Here is a 22,403-nt window from a genome sequence, read left to right on the forward strand (position 1 = left end):
AGTATTTAAGGACATCTGATGCTGCAATATAGTTTTTGCTCCATATGATGCTAAAATTAATTCACCATTAGTGATATGCATGTTTGTTTTCTTACATGTACAATTTTAAGTGTTTGTTTCAAATGAAGCCCTCCCTGATCCAATAATGGCAACTCTGACTACAGCTTGGTCAAACTTTGCAGAGCCAGATCCACACATAGCCAGGTGATCATTCATGAATTAGGTCCAGATTTATGCACATTTGCCTCATTTTCTTGTATTTTTTTTTTTTTAAATGTCCAAACAAATACTCTGGAAAGGCATCACATTGGTGAACTAATGTTATATTTGTTGGACTGAAGTCCAGTTTCCCGAGCCATGACGGTGACTGCTGAACCCAGAGCAACGGCGGACTCGGCGTGTAGCGACTGTGCTGTAGCTGCTGAAAGCGTTTTGTACAAGACTGTGTGTGTTTGTGAGGGTTTAGGCTCAGGGTCTGTGAGCATGCCAGTGTACGGTGGAGGATCTGTCTGTGTATGTGTGTGTGTTTGGGTTTTGGAGTGTGAAAGAAAGCTCCTCTACGTCCCTTTAGGCGGTGTCCATTTTAAGGCTTTGGGGTCGATGGTCTTGCCATTACCGCGTTTGGTCTCCTTGGCCTTCCAGTCGTCGATGAGGTCCTACAGAAAGAAAATGCAACCATAGTTGACTGTACTAATAAAGCTGAAGTGTGCTTATCCTTAGTACCTCGGTAATAGACGGGTTTCTGTGCAACGCCATCAGAGATGTGCGCGCAGCCAGGGGGCAGAAAGCACGGCATGTCTAATGTTAATATTCACCTGCCCGACATTCAGAGAGCTGCTGTGTGACTGGTTGTACGAATAACAAGACCAAAATCCAAGTCTCCAGTTTTATATTTACGTTATACCTGTTGAGGAAAAAGTGTCTGGCGGCGGCCATCAAGAGGGCCTCACGTAACTTGAACGCCAACCAGAGCGTCAACAAAACAGACACAGATCCCCCACACTTGTGTCTGATCTAACGTTACCCATTGGTAACGTGGTACGGTGATAATAATAAACAGATCTCATACTAATGCGTCATATGATAATGGTATCTGGTGGTCGGACTCTGCATGGGTTTAGTATAGTCAACAAGAACGTACAAACAATGCAAAATCTACGTTGATTAAAATGGCTGCCAAAGCGGTTTTGCCCCCTGAATGCACCCAGTGATGTTTGAGTATAAGAAACCCATCTATAAGACTTTTGAACTTAAAAGATAACCAATCAGCTACCAGCTGGACAAAGTAAGGATTTCCTACCAAACAGACTGAACAGCATAAAAGAAATTCTGACTCTCAAATTTGATGGTGTTGTTTCCTACCTGTTTCTTTAAAACCAGGTGCTTTCCCTTCCAGTATTTGAGCATCTGGAGGGACTGCAGTGTGCTGACGATATCCACTGGGTTCACTGCCGTCTCCTGACTGATCTCTGTGAACACAAGAGGAGGTCAGAGTCATGGGATCAGGACTGTCTAATGTTGCATTTCCACTGCATCGTACGGCACGGCTCGACTCGCTTGGAACTGCTCTTTTTTGGTTTTCCATTAGCAAAAAGTAGTGGAGAGTACCTGGTACTTTTTTTTATTACCACCTCGGTTGAGGTTCCAAGCGAGCTGAGCCGATACTTGAAGGTGGAGTTAAAACACTGCAGACCACTCGAATGCTATTGCTAATTGCTCGGCGACTTATACTTATGAAGTGGTAGCAGGAGGCCTCTTCCACCCATCTCCGGTGGGCTGCAGAACGTGTGAGATTTTTTACACATGGAGTAAATAAAGTGCACGTTGGGTGGCTCTACAGGAAAATTTTATAAGACATGGCAGCCATTTCTGACATACAGTATATGAAAACACTAAAACTGTGTTCTCTTCCGTAACTGATTCTCATTCAAACCAAATTACAATATAGATTGGCTATAGACAACTGTGACTAATATGTGCCTCTACTCGTCTGTGTGACTATGTGCTATGTTTTTTATTGATTGCTTATGCATGATTGAACATATACAGAAGCTCTTTATGAAATGTGCAAACACAGCCGCAGAGCTAGAACTAATCAAAAGGCTCCTGAATGATCACAAAACCCACTTTGTACAATGTTCTCTAATCTCTCCAGGCGTGGCGGAGAAGAAGCAGAGGCAGAGCGATCGCATCACGGCAGTACAGAGAGAACACATTCTGAATGTGGACAGGAACGACTGGGAAGAGTTATTTGTGTAACTCTGTGTGAGTTGAAAAGATCTAACTAAATTCAATTAACATGCAGAAATTGTGAAAAAAAAAAAAAAAAAAAGAGGACAAAAGGAGGCTTGGACGTGAGGGAACAGAGTGTTATTACTGAACTATTCTCTGTTTTGTCACTCTGTCACGGTTGCTGCCTGACCCTTGAGGACACAATCTATTATTTGATGCTTTCACTACCTCTTTGTTTAGTTTGACAAAAACATTTCGGAATTGCTGTGAATCAGTTATTTGTGGACGGTAACTCATCCAAAACTAAGTGAAATATTGTGTCATCTGTAATTGTCAACTGAAATTATCCAAAACTCTACAGCTGCATGAATCATATTGGGTCTATGACCATCTAAGACTTAATTAAATGCTCAAAATCCCTAATGACTTGAAAAAACTTTTGCAAAGCAAAATCTCCAACACTTTGGTTTTTGACCAAATACCTGCAAAACTCAAGACATTCCCATCAGCCTCAGCTGTACTTTGTGTTTCGTGCAAATGCTAAGTTGATGAATATTATACCTGCTTGACATCGTGAGCATGTTAGAATACCGACATTAGCATGTCACACACGCTTAACCTTATGCATCACTATGGACATGTTTTGGCGTTTTAATTTTTAGATCACTTTGGCTGTGTTAAAGTGGCAGTAGGCAGTATATTTTTGGCATCATTGTGCAAAAATTCCATACTAACCTTTCAGCATATTGTAATTCAAGTGTTCTGAGAGAAAACTAGACTTCTGCATCTCCTCATGGCTCTGTTTTCAGGCTTTAGAAAATCTTTAGAAGAGCTGCTAGTGTAGATGTGAAGGTCTTAGTCTTGTTTTTTTGTAACAGTAGCAGGGCTTTTCTCTAAAAATGGATACAACCAGGAGAAACAAAACTGATTCCTCAGTCCTCTGAATGTGTTTGGGATGACCCAGTTTTGCTCGAGTTTAAGTCTTGTGTGTGCGTCCACCTCCATTTGTCACCTGAACACTGACTTGGAGCGACCACAGTGCTCTCTGGTCCATTCACCAAGGTGAACACGCATGAATGCATGCATGCATTATTAAGACACAGAGAAACAGTTTCTAGAATTGTTGTCCTTCTTGGAGCTTTCAGATTTTCTTCCTAATGTTTATTTTATAGCTTTTTCCTCTAATGAATTACTTGACCAACGATGATTCTGAGGTCTGGATGCACCAGTACACACCCTTCCTCTGTCCCAAGTCTTTCCTATCTCTTGACAGCATTTTCAGAGAGTGTGCTCCAGCTCTGACCTTTGATGGAGATCTCCTTGCCCTGAAATTTGTTCAGGTAGCGCAGCAGCACCTCCTTCCAGTAACTCCGGTAGCTGATGAGGCCCAGGTCAGACAGGGGGCGCTCCGGTGAACCCACCTTCTCCTCCACCTTGGACAACAGGTAACCTTAAGGGGCAGAGCAGATAGAGCATTTTTTGTTGGCTACCCTCCTCCTTAAGCATTTCCTTCTCCCACTGAGGAAATATAATAAGGATACAGAAAGAATATAGAAGAAATTAATGATTTTAATACCCTAAAAACGAGAGTGTGCAAGAGTTTCCTCAGAAGGGCTAGGGCTTCAGACAGCCTCCTAAATCTGGTGTTATTGTGCTGTGCAGAATCCCTTGGCCAGTGTTAAGTTCACACACATACAAGGACACACAAAGAGGAATATCTGCACTCACTGAAGTCTATGAGCATCTTGCCGTAGCCCTGCCTCATGTACTGTGGCATGGTGAGGATGCAGGACACGTTGTAGTTCAGGAAAGAGTTCTTCTCCTGCAGAGGGGCAATTAACACAATGATTGACAGGGTTGATATCAGTACTAATATTTTGGAATTTGAGGTTACTGATATTGTGAGTTGATGTTTACACAGGCAGAGTTTATTCTCTGGGAAACACTGGACATTTTGTTGTACTCATTTTTCACTTGATTGTGAAAGCAAGAGGACTCTGTAACCGTCTCCCAGGTTACCTTGGAGAAGTATCCGACTAGATGGCACCCTGTGTTGTCAGCTTCGGTCATGACGTAGAAGAGGAAAGGTTCAACGTCGTAATACAGAGTCTTGTGGTCCAGGAAGAGCTTCGCCAGCAGACACAAGTTCTGACAGTAAATCTGTGAGGAAGAGAGATTATAGGCATAAATAATGAATTAAAGATTACAGGAAACATGGCTGGCTAATCTCACACAGACAGATCTCCATCTCATTAGGTATGGGAGTATTACATTCAGGCACAACAAATGGTTAAAAAGGCCAGAGACACAGGTCATACTTCAAGCTAAAGAGGTATCACTACACAAAACCAACCACAAGTGCCATTTTTTTTACATGCACACAGCCAATCAAACCAAATGGACTTGAAGGTAGCATCAGCTCTCCTTAATGCTCACATTGTTGACAAAGGTTCTAAAGGAGCCTGCCAGTGATTTAAGAGGACTTGTTGTATTCACCAATTCTCTCTTCTTTTAAGTGATCCAGACCTATCGTACGAGTTATGTACAGATAGTCTGTCTTTCACTACAGGGGAAAAAACACTTGTTTGAAGGTGACATTGACAACATTCAGCCACTAGATGACGCATTCTCCTTTCACTGTTCCATCGCACTTAATTGGTGAACCCGAACTAATCCTTTAAAACAACAAAGTCACACAATAACAAAAACTAACCAATCTCTGCAGCGGTAAACCAGCACCTCCTTTGTTCTGTGAGGTAAAATTACTGTTTTTGTCAATGGAGCATAGATGGATATAATGGCTTCAGTTTCCCGTCGTAAGGGGCTGTCTCTGACGGAAAGGTAAAGCGGTTGATATTCTAAATAAAGCGTACACTTAAACTGATATTGATTTTTTTAGGTGACTTAAATCCGTCTTGCTGCTGCCCCCGTCCACAGCAGGACATTGCTTTTTTCCGGTGCTGGTAGTCCTGTCTGTTTCTCGAGACCGGCTGCGTGCCGACCGTCATCTACTGTAGGTAATACACTGACTATGGAGAAGTACCTCATACGACCCCCCTTTAAAAAATACCAATTATCCCTTTAATAATATCATCATGGCCTGCCAGTTTGCAGAGACTTTTTTTTCTTCCAGGGGAAGGTCAGGAGGAGATGTGCAGCGCTTTTACCTTGTTTTTCTTTCCGTCCACCTCAAAGACAGAGATGTTCCCCTTCCTGTAGATCTCGTCACCTGGAGGGTGCTTCCACACACACTTGGCCTTTATGCAACAGAGACAAGAGAAAGCAGCGCAGGTTAGTTTGTTTACAAGTTTGCAAAACATTTCACTTAGTTTCACATCGTAATCGTTCTAGATTTAAAAAAAAACTTTTTAAGGTTTAAAGGGACTGTTTGTAACTTTTTAAGCGTATAAATGTACCGGGTCGGGACACATGCGCGCTCGCATATGCGCGTTCGCGTGTGGCCGGAGCCTCGTCTCCTCTTGTCTGCTTGCCTTCACTCAGACAGCGCGCGCGTTCTCGCGTACTCGCTCCACCTCTAGACGTGAACGCGCGCTCACTCCACACTGCAGAAGAGTTAGTTTAGCTCTGAGAATATCTAGTGAATGTACAGTGGACATTTGGGCAGAAATAACTGCTGCAGCTCCTCCAGACCAACAGAGGTTTCCGTGTCTTGTGAAGTGACGGAGCTCTGCAACGAGAAACTTTATCGTCTTGTTACCGACCGGGTGCCGGTGTCTCCCTGTTCACTCCGGCTGCGGGCGGAGAGAGCAGGGAGATTCGCTGCAAAGCCCCGCTGCTGAAGCCTGCGCTCAGCCTGCGCTGAAGCAGGAAAAGCCAACACTAGGATCAGCGTTGATTCATGGAGAGACCTTCGTCTGGTCAGCTAACATTACTGCCAAGCAGCTGAAATATAGAGTGATATTGTGCTTTTAGCTGACGTGTGTCGCCTCACTGTTTTGAGCGATGCTCGTTCAGGTATATTTAGAGCGAGCAAGCGCGAGCCCGGCGCTGACTTTCGTTGAATTTACGGCCACAGGTGTCGCTGTTAACAAGCAATTCTGAAAGTTACAAATAGTCCCTTTAAGGTCTAGTCTTACTAAAGTAAGATGAGGGACAGATTTTAAAAAAGAATAGTCAAAATCAAAGCAACAGAGGCAGAGATATTCTGACTTTTATTCCCTAGTATGAGCCAACAACACTGGTTCCTCCCTGCTTGATAAATGCCTTCATCTTGGACCAGTGGTTCTCAAACTTTTTTCATTTCCCCTTAAGAGGAGGAAATATTTTGACTTCTTTAAAGATTATTTTTTGGGCATTTTCAATTTCGCCGCTGCGGTTAGGACTCAGCCTTGTTATATGGGCGCCCGCTATACCAACAGAGCTATCAGGGGGCCCATATTTTCACTTCTTTTACACATTTCATTTGAAAGGCTAAACGCAAACAAATATGGACTGAAGCAGAATATTTCATTAGATAAATCATGTTGTGAATTTAGGAAATTATTACATCTATCTATTTTCAATACATTTTTACTTTTACTTTACTTTTGGACAGAGGACTGAGGCAATTCAAAAAGGTCCTCTTTTTGCTTCTCTCACTCCAGTATAGGAACAGTATGAACTGCACCAGAAGGGCAAAGTTATGCAGTCTATCTAAATAGAGTCTGCATTGGCAAGGAATACAATTATGAATTGCCTTAGGCACTGAGATAGTACGGTTATAGTTGGAACTAAGGCCCATGACTCATTTTGTGCCACAGTCCATTTTCACCTTGATGCTTCAACATCACATGACTGGAAGCTTCAATCTTTTTGGTTATAAATCAGAGACATTTCAGCTTAGATAAAATACCGCTTCCTAACCACACGTGGGAGAATTTGCAGTATTTAGTGGTGGTTTTAGTGGGGTTTTTTCCCCGAATGAGAGAACAAGAAAATATTAAATAAAACATAATATATATTAGTTTGTTTCCCACTTTTTCTAACAATACATCACCTCCACAGTGGAAAGACCACTGGAACTTCAAAGAACAGCCTATCACATTATATAAACTGCATAGTTGGTGTAGATATGCCCTGTTTTTTGTTATAAAACAAGAGGTAAGTGACAAGTATGTTTGATGATGAACAGTGTATCAGCAGACTGAATCCAAATATCGAAGCTACGCGAGACATGGAAACTCTACAGGAGAAATGAATGCGAGTCCAAAAAATGTGTTATAGTAAAAACAGTGAATCTGCAGGTCTAATAACTACGTTGATTTTGATGCGTTGCCTCAAACACTGCAGTCCTCCTTAATAGAGCAGCAATAACCCTAGTGTAGCATGTAATTGCCCCATAGGGCGAACATAAGAAAATGGCTCAATCTGGTGGAAAATAGTAAAAACTACAATTTTGAAGCCAGGGTTATTATATCAGGCTTGAAAGCCTGATATAATAGAATGCATGATTTTATGCTGCAATGTTATACAAATGTGGTTTTAATGGGTTCCAATGGGGACATTTTTGTCCTTAAGGTTCTGAGTGTCTGCATTTTGGCTACACGGTTATTTATAGACTTAATATAAGGTTGAACTTCCAAAATTCGAAAAACATAAACCCTTTCCAAAATGTTTCCCATATATATAAACACAGCCAAAATGATGGAAAAATTAAATATGAAGAAGCCAACAATGTCCCTAGTGATGCACAAAGGTTAGGGACCTGCAGATTGCCCATAGAAAAAGCTTCCTCACCATGTGCCTGCGCAGAATGGTCTGGCTCTTCATATACTTGAGGCAGAACTCGCACATGTAAAGCCTCCCCAGGCGGGCGTATTCCTCTGGGTATGGAGAATGGTACCACGTGTCCAGCTCGTAGCGGCCAAACACGATGGTCTTTATCATGTTGCTGCCCTCCGACACCTGGCCGGCCAGACGGAGTTTATCCTACATGGAGGGAACGGGAGATGGGGAAAGGTACAAAGAGGACAAGAAGGGAGGGCAGGCAAGTAGGCAGAGGGGAGAGAGGAGAAAGAAGAAAACAACCCAATTATTCAGGGAAGAGGATCAGGTGAACCAAAGCTCATACATAGGAAAACCTCAGTGGAGGCAACCAGCCACAAAAAAGATAATAAAAAAACAAAAAACAATAACAAGATGCAGGAAGAAAGATTAGAATGAGGAACAAGTAGGAAAAGGCTTTATATGAAGGTTTGAAACTAATTTACATGTTGTCTGCAAGGATTTTGTTTGGAGTTGTTCCGATACCGATACCAGTATCGGAAATGCGTCCGATACTGCCCAAAATTCTGTATCAGGTATCGGCGAGTAAGCCAGTCTATGCACCGATCCGATACCAAAGTTTATTAACGCAGAAAAAAAATCAACTTGTTTAATCGGAAATAATTTCTTCTTCGCTGCTCCAAAACCTTCACTGTGCTGTCGCCCTGGATGTATCATGGCTGCCACTGGCTACTACTGTTTTAGAGCAATGAAGAACTGATTGCAGGTAGTTTGTCAGGTGACGATAGCAAGCAAATACAGTGCGGTGCTAGTGGAGAGTGTCACGGTAGTCAGAGCGAGGAAAATGTCAGCCATTTGGCAATATTTCACGGTGTAAAATCCACCAAGTAAAACAAGGATATGTTCAGTATGTAAGGCTTTTTATTTCGAGGAGTGGCATTATAGTGTTGCCAATTTCAAAACCAGCAATCTTATAAAACATTTGAAGACGCATCACGCAAAAGAGCACGACAACTTCACCACCGCAAAGGAGGGGGAAAGAAAGGACAAACCGCAGCAGCAAACGTAGGAAACCTCATTCCAACGACGAGATTAATGCCACAAAGATAGCCCAAAAGCGACGAAGATATTATATTTATTACGCTGGTATCGGATCAGTACTCTGTGTCAGCCGACACCGCAAGTTCGGGTATCGGAATTGGTATCGGAAAGGAAAAAAAATGGTATTTGAACATCTCTAATTATTAAGACGTTTTCAGTGGAAAACAGAAGATAAGATTTGCGTGAAAATAGTGCACTTTTGGGATTTTCTAAATCTCTGAAACTGAATTTAAGACCTAAATGGTGTTAATGTGATTTAAGGCCTTGAATTGGGGGCAAGTGAATTTAAGATCATTTAAGACTAGCTGCATTACCGTGCAATGATAACATTACTTTGACAAAGTGTCATAAATGTTTACTGATGGTTATGCGTTTTTCAAGATGGCTTTTATTTAGCAGTGAAATAGAAACCAATAGCAGCTTGCAGATAATCTAAATCTATTGTTTGTTTCAGAAAAATTGTAGCCAATGCGAGGTACAGAATATGCCATTTATAGTTGACCAACTAAAACATACAAAACCATCTGTGTGATAGTTTAAAGTAAGCCTGATGGAAAATAACAAAGCCTTCTCATCTGAATGGGTCACAAAGTAACAGAGCTGAAGAGAAAACAAACACAGAAGAACAGGAAGTGATTGTCCAAACTACCAAAAATATCTCAGACTCCTCCTGTGGCTGCTGAGGAGGGTTTGCAGACTGAAACAGAGAAGAAGAGGTATAATGCAGAAAAAGGGGGATGGGGGGGGGGGGGGGCAAAAAACAAAGGGAAGGAGGAAGGAGTAAGGGAGGGAGGTGATGATGAGTTTTCTCTCTTACAAGGTCCTCCGACGCACGTGCCTGCGCTTTCCTGAACAGCTCGAGGTCGTAGTCGCTGGTGATGTTCTCCAGCAGCGGCTCCCGGCTCGCTCCGTGGCTCGAACGGTGCTCCTGGAAGTGGAGGTGGGCGGAGAGGGGAAAAAAAGAAAGACTTACTATAGGGAAGGATGTGGAGGTATACACAGGAGTATTGCACACACATTCATGTCCCGCCCGCTTACCATGTACTTGTCCTTCTGATCCTTATTGAGGCCAGAATTCCTCTTCCTCCTCAGCTCCGTCACCTTCTCCTTGTAGCGCAGCTGACGATCTGTCGGGGCCTGAGACCCAACAGAGACCACACAGAGACAAACACTTCAACGGAGAAGCATTTTGACTCTTTACCTTCTGAGAAGTGCCTCATGTGAATATATAAAGAAATGATGTCTTGCTGAGTTCACATTCACACCTATGGGCAATTTAGAGTCAACAATTAGCCTAACCTGCATGTGAACATGCAAACTCCACACAGAAGGGCCCCAAGCCGGATTCAAACCTGCAACCCTCTTGCTGTGAGGCGACAGTGCTATCCACTGCACCACTGTGTGTTGAATGTGGTGTTTAATTTCAATACCTTTAGATTTGTAGGAATGTCAATGATCTCCAAACAGCTATGTTCATGTAAACCTACTAGCAAATGAGTTTGAGACATGTTTTTTTTATTTTTTTTTATTTTAATATTTATTTTATAAACATTAATATTAATTAAATTATTTTTTATTTAATTTATGTTATATTTATTTATTTTATTAAAAATAGTTTTATTTCATTATTTCTGTTTCACATTTTAAATACTTCTAACATCCTGAGCTGGAAAATATTATCGTGTGTTAAATATGTTAATGTTTTAGAGATAATCCTACTCAGTCCTCTGTTATTCATGTCCTTGCATGTTTTCTTTTAACCTGACTTATAAAATATAGCTTGCAGCTAACTACCATGTGTTATACTGTGGCATTACTTTTATCCTGTCTATATGAATTTTATAAAAATGTCATTTTATTCTGTTTTAGGATTCCTTTTTTAACATCTGGCCAGGGACAACGGATGAAAATCAGCCTTTTACGCCAACTCTGACTCACTGACAGTCTGTTGACCAATGAGCACTGTCCCTGTCAAAAAAACAAATTTATTACATCAAACCAGCAAGAGTCCTTTCACACTCGCTGTGACCCAACCAACAGCAGCCCTTCATCACTTTGCCACCGGCCCTGCTACACTGAGGAGTCACGTTGTGATCTCTGACCTGAGGTATTACTGCTCTAAGAGTAATGCTGCTGCAGTGTGTGGGAATTCCCCTTTACCAACACACAGGCACACACCTTCAGCTCATGATGAAGTGAATCGGACAGGTGAAACTGAGGAAGCGTCACAGCCTTCACCTGAATTTACTTGATTACTTCAGTTGATAAATAGAATACTGATATTCTGTACCCTTATAGAAAGACAATATACTGTATTATGTGTACATGTATCTCTCTGTTTTAGGTGTGAGCGTGTGTCGCCATGTGTTACGCTTGTCTGAAGCTGTTTATGTGTGTGTGCTTGTGTGTTACCTGGTTTCTTGTGGAGTGTCTGTTCTCGTCCTGGCGGTGTGACAGCGTCCTCTCTTCGGCCTGTTTGTCGCGAGTCGATGCCTTGCCCTGACAAAACATCAACACCGTGTCTGCCACCGACCACTCACAACCACCCCCACAGCGGGGAAAAATAACAACGCAGCATCCACCTCCGTGTTCCTGGAGGCTTCGCAGCTTGACAACTCCAATTTGAGTCTCCTTCAGTTTCATCCACTGGACATTTGGTCGCAGTGTGATGGCTGAGATGTTCCCGCGGTGGAAACTCGGTTTGATCAATGAGTGATATCATAAAAGCAACAAAGTATGTGACTGAAGAAAAAAAAATGAGACTTATTTTTACTCCGATGTGGCAGATTTTGTCAGAAAAACACAACAAAATAAAGTGCAAGATAACAGGAAACACATAAAAGTGTCAGAGCATCCTGTGGGATTTTTTTCTGTTTTAAAATAGCATCATGGTTTCACACTCACTTCTTACCCTGGAATCCCTGTTGATATATCGTTATGTGCGTGTGTGTGTGTGTGTGTGTGTACCTTGCATTCATCAGCAGAAAGATTGTGGTAGAGAGGACATCCCGATATGGAGAAATGTCTCTCATGCCTCCCTGTTAGATGACCTGGGAGAAAAAGAGAAGGTTGGTGCATAGGGAGCAGGACATCTGATCCAGTGAAAAAAACATTGCGGTGTTTTGTGCCCTCACCTAATGAGTTGCACCCAGGCGTGGGACACTTCATGTTAAAGTTGTAGCTCTCGTGGAAGCGCCGTCGCTTGGGCCGGTGGGAGAGGTCGTGGGCGGCGGCCTCTTTGAGTGACAGCTCTTTGGCCAACCTCTCGTCCTCCTCTTGTGAAACTACGATATCGTTGCTAGAGGACACAAGGTCGTTGCTGGGGCTGGAAACCTCGATGTCGGACTCGGAGGACGGGGCGTTGCCTGTCGGAGTCCGAGGAGGGGTCTCGTCCCGGTCCGCCCCCTGCTTCAGGTCTGCTTAGCCAATCAGGACAAAGGGAATTAGAGGGAATGATTGCAAGAATTCTGGGTTTAAACTAACGTACCACCCCTGCATAAATCTGTGGTTTTTAACTGAAAATAGCAACACTGAGATTTGTCAAGTATTTAACAGTCTTATCAACATGGGAGTGGGCAAATATGACTCATTTATGCAAATGTATGTATATTTATTATTGGAAATCAATTGACAACACAAAACAATGACAAATATTGTTCAGAAACACTGTTATTATCGCGTTAACTTTGACAGCCCTAGTTATTTAATGACTTTGGTGAATCCAAACTAACCCTTTAAAACACATACAAAGTCACACAGTAAGGTGACTAAAATATGATTTGCTGCAGCCCCCGTCCAGAGCAGTACATTGCTTTGCTCCCGTGCCGGTACTCCTGTCTGCTTATCTACTGACTATGGATAAGTACCACATAAAACCCTACTTTAACTACCCCACACTGTGCCCTAATGATCTACGTTTAAAGGCTTGGTCCAATTATGGGGTGGATGGACTATTTTTCTGGCTTACCCAGTGAGAAAGTTGTCCCAGCACGCACAACATTAATAATATTATGGCTTTCATGTAGTGTAGCAAGTGGTGGACAAAATACTAACTATTGTGGGTTTGTATAACAGCAGTATAGCAACAGTAGCACTGACAGAAAAAAATGTTGACGATTAAAAATCGGTAGCTATCCCTAAGTAGCCATGCAAATGTTTTACCACTATTCTATCTCTATTGCCTTAAATGTAGCTTAAGGGAATTCTTTGCAGGCTGCAAATGTGACCACATCCGTATGCAGTTAACAACACCTTCCAGCCGTGGCTGCCAGCAGAGAAATCCAATAGTAAAGACTGATGTTACTGCAGCAGAAGACCAGAGTTTGAGCTCAGAAAGGCTGGCAGGTGAATGGGACATATTGCAGCCCATTTCCTCTTCTATTTTTCTAGTCACATTGGACTCTTCAAGATGTCAGGCAATTGCTTTTAACTTTGAGATTGCAAACTTCTACCGATGCTAAACAAATTCTTTAACATTGTACCCCAAAACATCTTTCCTAATACCACATGCATTTAAAGGGATAGTTCGGATTTTTTTAAGTGGGGTTGTATGAGATACTTATCCATAGTCAGTGTATTACCTACAGTAGATGACGGTCGGCACGCCCCCAGTTTGGAGAAACAGACAGGAGTACCGGCTCGGGAGCAAAGCAATGTTCTGCTGTGGACGGGGGCAGCAGCAAAACGGATTTAAACCAGCTAAAAGAATTAATATCAGTGTAAGTGTACGCTATATTTAGAATATATTCACCGCTTTACCTTTGCCGCTAGACAGTTCTTTAACACAGGGAACTGAAGCCGTTATATCCTATGCTCTCTTCGAAGCCACCAGACTTCTAACAAAAAGAGTACACTCCGTGTTCCGCAAGGGTAAGATTACTACTTTTGTCAATGGAGTCTGGTGGCTTTGAAGAGGGCATAGATAACGGCTTCAGTTCCCCGACGTAAAGGGCTGTGTGACGGCAAGGTAAAGCGGTGAAACTATTCTAAATACAGCGTACACTTATAACCGATATTGATTTTTTTTTTAGGTAGGCCCTTCTTTTAGGTGGCTAAAATACGTTTTGCTGCTGCCCCCGTCCACAGCAGTATATTGCTTTGCTCCCGAGCTGGTACTCTTGTCCGTTTCTCCTCTTGATAACATCAAATCTGGTGTTCCACAAGGGCCATTTTTAGGGCCTGTGATGTTTTTAATTTGCCCAATGTTTGTAAACTGGTATCTTATATTTTAATTTGCGAATGTTAATAGTATCTTTTATTGTCACGGAAACCTTAATAATAAAGGCTTTAACACACCGGCTGCATTTTTTTTGTGCGATTAATTCGCATGCCCATATATTCTTTCGAACTGTTGTTTTTGTCATGAGTACTTTCACACAGAATGCGAATATTACGCAGTGAAAAAGCGACTTCAATTTTTTTTTTATCGGAACAAGGTTAATTTTTTCAGATTTTTTGCACGGCAAATAAAGGCATCAACCAATCACGTTGTGCGGGAACGGGTTGAGTTGCACCTATATTTATGAAACAACAACACGGAGACTCCGTAGTCTGAATCAAGATGGCAAACTTGAATACTCCTTTCAACCTTGACAAATAATTACAATAAAAGCCCGAGACATATAATATATAAAGGCGAGTATTTCACTTTTTCATGTAATTTATTTGTCACGCTCCCGGCGTGTAAAGGCCTTAAGTCTGTTGTTATTTTGCTCCTGGATAGTGTGGTTTTCTCCTAGAGGGGAGCAATAAGCCTCTTGGCTTTACCTGCACATCTGTTTAGACTATACGATTCTTCCCTTGTGTTTTAATTTATTAGACTTTTGCTTCGACTTTTCACATTTCATCTTCCTATTTTGTGCAAATAAACATACAAACTAGATTTGTGTGACATAGACATGATGAACATTTGTAAATTATGTTTAACTGTGTATCATGACATCACTCTTAGTATTGTTTCACGATATGACTCAGCGTTGAGGCACTAGATGATGAACAACCGAACAATCTGAGTGCAGCTATATCTGCTATAATGGATACAGATCACCACCTCCTGCGGTGTCTGAAGTTAGACAACAGATCCTGGTCTCTCCGTGAGGTAATTCATTCATCCCGGTGACAAAACACAAGTCCAGGATATGTACCGAGACGTATTTGTCTTCTTTATAATCAGGAACACTCTGTGATTGCAGACGGGGCTCATGACATTAGCTGACATTAGCTGAATGGCGCTACTCGAATGAATGAAACACAAAATAGATGCTCTTCTTCCTCCTCATCTTCACATCATTCATTCTGTTCTCTGCCATTCAAGCTTCCTTTTCAACTCCATCTACACATCAGTTTTTCCTTTTACTCTCTCTTTCGTCCTCTCCCTCGCTCCCTATCCCCTAACTTTACTGCTTAACTTTCCCCCTTCCCTCTTTTCATCTCTTTTTCCTTCTTCTGTGCCAGTTCCTACTCTCTTATAACATATTATTTTATGATTTCTACTCCTCCTGCTGCTAATACACCAAACGGCATCCACTTTTAATAAAAAAAATGTTCCCTTAACGTAACGTTTAGATCTAATTTCAAAGGAAACACTAGTGGTCTCACCATTAGCCTCGGTGTCTGAGCCAGACGACCTGCTCTGACGCAGTGGGTATTTTTTGGCCGTGGTGTTTGTCGCTCCCTGCTGGCTGCGTGTGATCCTGCGCCCTGATGAGAAGACAGACGCTGCCACTGCCGCCGCTGCTGCTGCCGACTCTGCTGCTGAATCAGGGCCTTCGTCAGGACCCGCGGCTGCAGGAGAACTGCTCCGTACCGAGCTGCAGTTATCTAGGAGAGGAGAGGAGAAGAGAAGAAAAGAGGAGAGGAGAGGAGAGGAGAGGAAGTGAAGAGATTACTTAATGATTTACAATATGGTTTTTAGATACTACCTACATCATTCATTTACCGAATAAGTTGACCTTTGAGAGGAACACAGATATGCTGTGTAAGAAAAGCCAGCAGCGTCTCTTTTGTTTTGAGGAAGCTAGCCAAGTTCCAGGTTGAGAAATCCCTGATGACACTGTTTTATAAATCTTTTATCGAGTCAGTTTACACTTTTGCTTTTATTTGCTGGTGTGCATCCCTCAACCTCAAACAGAAAAACTCATTAACAAGGGTGATAAAAATCAGCAGCAAAATCATCGGCACTCAAATACCCTCGGCCATTTCACTGCTCAACTCTGTAAAGTATAGGTAGTATCAGCACATCCACCCATGCCTGTTCTTCTGTTCTTGATATTATCTTATTATTGTAACTCTTTTAATATTTTTGGTACTTCAAGGTTTCACCTTTTTTCAGTGTTTAGTATGTGGGAATGTAAAGTATGTGTATATTATCTTATTGTGATGATGAGTTGTTGTTGTTGTTGTTGTTGTTGGCTACTGCGGCAAAACCGATTAATGATGATAATGATTAATACAATTAAAAATATACTTTGACTGCTTTTACTCTGGATGCATTTCACTGCTAATGTTTCTTTACTTTTAAATGCATTTAGTTTCCTTTACAGCATTGCTACTTTTACTTACAAACTACAATTTTAGTGGGTTTTTAATTGGCAACTATTTTGATAATCAATTGATCATGTGAGTCCTTTTTCAGGCAAAAATGACAACACTTCCTAGTTCCAGTTTCTAAATTGTGAGGATTTGCTGCTACCACTTCTAAAAACTGCACAGCTCTTTGAAATTTATTTTTAAACAATTCATTTTTTGTATAGATTTTTTTTCAGATTTATATTGTAATTTTCCTCTATTCTATATTTATCTGTCTTGGTTTTTTGCAATACTTGCTTTTTTTTCATTTCATTGTCTCTTACTATAAGTTTGTTATGCACCAATACACTAAAGAAAATTCCTTGTATGTGAAAACCTACTTGCCAATAAACCGTATTCTGATTCTACTACTCTTTGTCTCTAGTAATAGCTAAATGAATATCTTTAGGTTCTAGAAGATGATTAGCGTTTTGATGATGTCAGAAAAGATTAATCAAGAAAATAATCAGCAGTTTAAATGATAATGGAAATAATAATAATGCCTACTATGATTGTCTACATGGAAACTTATAAGAAAGGTTGCTGCAAAAAACTTTCGTTTACAATCTAGTGAACAGAACGAGACAACTTAAACCTGAGCCGTGTGTAACTGAGCAAAAGAAGAAGAAGATAGTTACTTGTTGTGAATGGCCTTAATGGATATGAAGAGACTAATCCCACCGCAGAAAAGAAGACAGAACCTTTGAATCCACTTCATTTTGAAGAAAACTAGCCTCTGTGCTGTTTCTTAAGCCTCTACAGGGACTAGCGTAGACAGAGTAGCCAAAAAGCAGAGGAAACAGTGTCCCCTCTTCTTCTCTCTGTAGTAAATCCCCTCTGGCAGCCACAGCAGAAAGAGGTCACACAGGGGGTAGGGGTGGTGTTTATGTGTCTGTGGTGGTGGGGGAGTTCAGGCTGTCTGAACCTTTTCATGCCCATAGATAATAGCTACAGCTGAACTGTTGAAGTGAGGGGGGTGTGAATGAAAGCACTCTTCTTCATTCAAATGATGAATGAAATTTTACTGTATGTAGAAATGCCTGGCTTGATAATAAATATGTAGGATTGAATATGTGTGAAAAGAACAACATAACTACTTAAATTCAATTTGGGTGAAGTGCAGAAAACAAAACTGTAATATATAGGTCAGTTAAATTACAAGGAAAAACGGCAAGAAAACGGTACTTCTAACTTTCTAAAGTCAGCCAGGTAAGAGGTCAAAGAGGATAGGAAAAGTCTTACAAAAGTTCTAATATAGTGGTGTAATGGTAAAATAAACTGATGTCATTACACAAAGATTATTCCTAAGATATGTGATAAAAGGTTGATACAACCACTCTGTATGGGTGTCAGTTTGAAGTTAAACTATAAGGTTCATAATTTGTTACAGTATAGCAGTGAGACCAAATTCACTGTTAACAGCAGAATGCTACGCTTAGCCAGTCAACACATGGTTAACTAACTAGAAGTGCTGCTTTTATAGCTATCAAAGGTCCCATATTGTAAAAAGTGAGATTTTCATGTCTTTTGTATTGTAAAGCAGGTTTTAAGTGCTATATAAATACTGTTAAACTATCAAAATGCTCAATATACAGAGAAATACACACAGCCCGAATTCAGAAATTGTGCGTTTGAAACAAGCTGTTAGGATTTATGTCCATTTGTGATGTCACAAATATACAATTATAAAGATCATTAAACGGTTTTAAACGTAAACATTCTAAATGTGTCCCAGTTTTTTTTCCTGTTGCAGTGTATGTAAATAACATCAGCTGACAGGAAGTAAACATGGACCCAAACTGTTGCCTAGCAACGCAATTCCGTTGAAATGCACTAAAACGGAGTGTTTCATACAAAGGGTGAATACAGGTATATTCAGGCAGACTATATGAGGAAAATAATGTGTTTTTGAACATTCCAGCATGTAAACAAGTACAAGTATGAACCTGAAAATGAGCACGATATGGGACCTTTAAACAAGCTAAGGAGGTAAGAATACAGTGTGTATATATACAGTATATATTATGCAAATGAATCACACATTTTTTAAATTTTGTATCTGTTCAAAATGTACTTTAAAAGGAGATTTGACAGTATTTAATATTCTCATCAACATGGGTGTGGGTAAATATGCTTGCTTTATGCAAATATACTGTATGTATATTATTTAGTCCAGAAACCCTCACAGGTACTGCATTTAGCATTAAAAAAAATAATCATAACATGGCAAACTCAATGCCAAACTCTGACTATCTTGAGGTCAGAGGTCAAAGGACTCTTCTTATAATGGGTTATTTTAAATGTTTACCTTGTGAGCTGCGGCTGAGGCGCAGTGAAGCTCGAGTGAGGCGCGTGCTGCTGCGCCTGTGCACGATCTCGGCAGCTTCGGCGTGCTCGAGGTCGGCGGAAAAATCCGAGTCCTCCGTCCCGTCCGAGCTGCTGCCGGCGGTCCTCTGAAAACAAACACATCCATCAATCAGCAACCAGCTGATTCAACTGACAGTATGGACAACATAGTGTCAGATAACTCTGTGAGACTGATGGAAGTAAAGCTTTGTGTGATTTGATTTTTTTGTTTGTTTACCAGCGGGTAATTCAACAAAGATCCCATCCTGGAGGAGGAGGAGCATCACCCCCTCCACATCTTCCTCCGGCTCTGAACCCCCTCTCCTCTCCTCGTCTTGTCAATAAATACTCCAAATAAGCATCATCGGCATCACCACGTGCATCCCGAATAAAGCCGATTGCATCTACTGTACCAACCACAACTTGCCACAACGCTTGAATGAACCTTCCGCTTGAATCTCCAGGTTTTTCCCTCAATTAAGTCGATTAATCGCTTAGACAACTATCACCAAGCACGCCTAACTACTCAGTGAATACAAATGAACAAATGAAATGTCCCATAAATGTGTTTCACTGCAGATATTGTCAAAACTGCAGGCTGCTGCTGCTGCCTGCCACACGGAATGAATGAATGTGGAGATGCTGATCTAACGAGGGGCTCACCCTATAGAGAGACCAACATCAGGCAGGGTGGGGGTTGGGCAAGGGGACTTGAGAACCAGCCAACATTTCATTTGCTTTGAAGGGAAAACATATAGGGGCTCCCTGCATCCTTTGGGCCCAAATATCAGATTATAGGGCTACTTACAATTGTATAATATTTATTCATGTGGTAATGGAATAATGTGTATATGTCTCTGCATTTTGTCGTTGCACTTAATATTTAGTTCACAATCATATTCGGGCAAAACTGTCATCTCATCAATATACATAATGTATTTTTATATTTTTTATTGTATTATCTTTTCATTAACACCTATGGGATTGTCACAATCTAATTTCGTTGTACTACACAATGACAATAAAGGGCTTGAATCTTGAATTTTATTTATTTTTCTAATTTCTACATATGTCACATTTATTTTACACAAGGCCACCCAATAAATAACATGTAATAACATGATGATAACCCTTTATTGAGGAGGTAAATTAGGTGTTACAGCACAAGACGGACAGAAAAAAAGATGAAAACAGAGCAAAGAAAATGAAAATTAGGAGAGCTACACTATTAATCAAAATTACATTAAAGCTATATTTATATTTATATTTTATAGTTTTCAAGTTTTCATTGATTTGGCAACATTTCCTTAGTTGTGTTGATTCCTTAGAGTCAGATAACTTTGTGGCTGATTAAAGTTTGGTATATGTGTGTGTATGTATATATATATATATATATATGTATATATATATATAGATACAGTATATGTGTGTATATATTTGACCAGGAATATTTCAAACGAAGCATTGGAAGGACCCCTGATTTGTCTAACAATTTATCATTATTTATTTATGTTTATATATATATAATTTTTTTATATATATTTATATTTATATATATATATATAAAATTAATATATATATATATATATATATTATTTTTTTATATATATATATTTTACTATGACTATTTTATTTAATTTGTACATTTGAGTGTATTTATTTATTTCTTTTTTGTACACTTGTTTTTTTTAGTGCCCTCTGGGTAATGTCATGGGTGGGGGGTGGGGGGTGTGTGGAATATCTATCAGTCCAAACATGTTTTTGCAATGGATTGTCAGAGTTGTATTAACAAAATTCAGAAATAAACTGTTTGAAAAAAAAATCTATATTTACATTAGATTACATTTAGATACAAAATAAGTACAGTAAATAGAAAAATCTAAACAAGAAAAAATATATACAATAAATGACCCTAGGCCAGTGTACACTCACAGTGTGCTTTATGTGAATTAATGTAGCATCATGTTCAAAATAATGCTGATAATATCACCATTAAGCTACTTGTCTTTTAATACTAATAAAAAAATACTAATAAAACAAATAACTACATTTTAATAGTACTGCAGTAACAAACAATATAAAAATTAATCCAATGTCTTTGATTTTAGGAATCCAAGTACAAATATAACTACTGCAGCCAACAAAAGGTTATATAACATTCTTACATTTGCTGCTAGAAAAAAATATATTACTAAAGTGGGTGAGGCGATAAGAAACCATGTGTCCAAGGCTGGCGAAAAGAGATATTTGAGATGGTCCCTTTGGAATATCTCACAAATATTCTACATGCCAAAGTAGATCAGTTCCACAATATTTGGCAGCCCTATCTGAATTATATTGGACCTGGTCTCTCCTCCATTATCTCACAAGGAGACTCTTGAACATGAACTCATATATCCTGTGACTTCCCTGCACTATGGTCTATTTCCTATGACCTCCTATATAAATGTTTTGATCTGAACTGTACCAGTGTTTGTTTGTTTGTTGTTTTGTTGTTTTGTTGTTTTATTGTTATTATGGTGTTTGTGAAAATAAGAAAACCCAATAAACATATTATTAAAAAAAAGTGATAAACATGATAAATATCCCTCTACACTCACAGCATGGAGCGCATATTCAACGGTAAGTACATTTGACAACTTCACAACAAGGGGCTGAGCTCACTTCATTAACATACGACCAATCACATCAGAGAGGAGGCGGGGCTTGAGAGAGGAGGACCAATCAACGCAACGCCTGTTCAGATTCTGACCAATCACAGCGTTGTTTTGGTGCGGACGCTTCGTTCCGTCCTCTCACTCAAAGAACAGCCTGTTCCCTCTCAACAGTTAACGCTGTCCGTTACCGACGTTACCGACGTTAACGGAGGTCCCGGCACCTCACAGCACTCCACCTGGCTGCTAGGAATATGACCAAAACTCACAAAGCCCATATTTTCAAATCTCTTCTCATTATACCCTGAAGAAGCAACACTTAGTGAACATCAACACATTCTTCCAACTCAGCAACAAACAGAAGCTAGCGGAGCATTTAGCTGGAACACCAAACCAACATCCACATTCAACACACACCTACAACCTGTTCACGGAGGCTTGTAGTCTCATGTCAGCCCTCAGGCGGTCAGAGGTTGTTCCACAGAGTTATATGTATGGCTAACATTAGCTATGACGTGATGTAGTGGTGTGTGTGCTCTGCAGGCTGCTCTAACATGTCTCTTACCTTCCTCCGGGGCATTGTAAAAGCTGTTCCGGATGTCGCTTCTGGCAGAATATCACTCCCGACTTTGGGCACAATTTATTCCAGGTTGTGTACATAAAAAGAAGAAGAAATTACCAGCTTTTTGATATGAGCCAACTCAGCTGAAAAAGGCGCACCAATTTTTTTCCGCACTTCCTTGTGAGTACAACGCAAACTCGTTTTATGGGGGGTCCGTT

The 22,403-nt window shown here is 40.5% G+C and overlaps 1 protein-coding gene across 4 annotated transcripts; it reads right to left on the reverse strand.

Moving 5' to 3' along the window:
• Positions 1 to 254: 254 nt before the first annotated feature.
• On the reverse strand, positions 255 to 22,384 carry LOC141780063 (histone acetyltransferase KAT7-like). 4 transcript variants are annotated; one of them, XM_074655129.1, is made up of 16 exons: positions 22,189 to 22,384; positions 18,932 to 19,076; positions 15,655 to 15,876; positions 12,192 to 12,473; positions 12,025 to 12,107; positions 11,470 to 11,556; positions 10,096 to 10,194; positions 9,875 to 9,985; positions 9,707 to 9,754; positions 7,969 to 8,160; positions 5,400 to 5,489; positions 4,252 to 4,392; positions 3,961 to 4,054; positions 3,536 to 3,682; positions 1,363 to 1,469; positions 255 to 656 (listed from the first exon to the last, which is right to left on the reverse strand). In XM_074655129.1, the coding sequence occupies exons 1-16, from the start codon at positions 22,201 to 22,203 to the stop codon at positions 558 to 560; spliced, it is 1,962 nt and encodes a 653-aa protein (XP_074511230.1). In that variant the 5' UTR covers positions 22,204 to 22,384; the 3' UTR covers positions 255 to 557. The 4 variants fall into 4 exon arrangements, with proteins under 4 accessions (XP_074511230.1, XP_074511229.1, XP_074511232.1 ...); XM_074655128.1 differs by lacking the exon at positions 22,189 to 22,384 and adding an exon at positions 19,208 to 19,364; XM_074655131.1 differs by lacking the exon at positions 9,707 to 9,754.
• Between the last annotated feature and the right edge of the window lie 19 nt (positions 22,385 to 22,403).

This window comes from Sebastes fasciatus, chromosome 13 (genome assembly GCF_043250625.1).
Source record: "Sebastes fasciatus isolate fSebFas1 chromosome 13, fSebFas1.pri, whole genome shotgun sequence".
Taxonomy (NCBI): domain Eukaryota; kingdom Metazoa; phylum Chordata; class Actinopteri; order Perciformes; family Sebastidae; genus Sebastes; species Sebastes fasciatus.

Coding starts and splice junctions, on each gene's coding strand:
- LOC141780063 (XM_074655128.1), bottom strand. CDS start 19,234: ATGGGATCTTTGTTGAATTACCCGCTG. Junction 10,195..11,469: donor GACACTCCACAAGAAACCAG/GTAACACACAAG, acceptor GTTGGGTCTCAG/GCCCCGACAGATCGTCAGCT. Junction 657..1,362: donor ACCTGGTTTTAAAGAAACAG/GTAGGAAACAAC, acceptor TTCTTTCTGTAG/GACCTCATCGACGACTGGAA.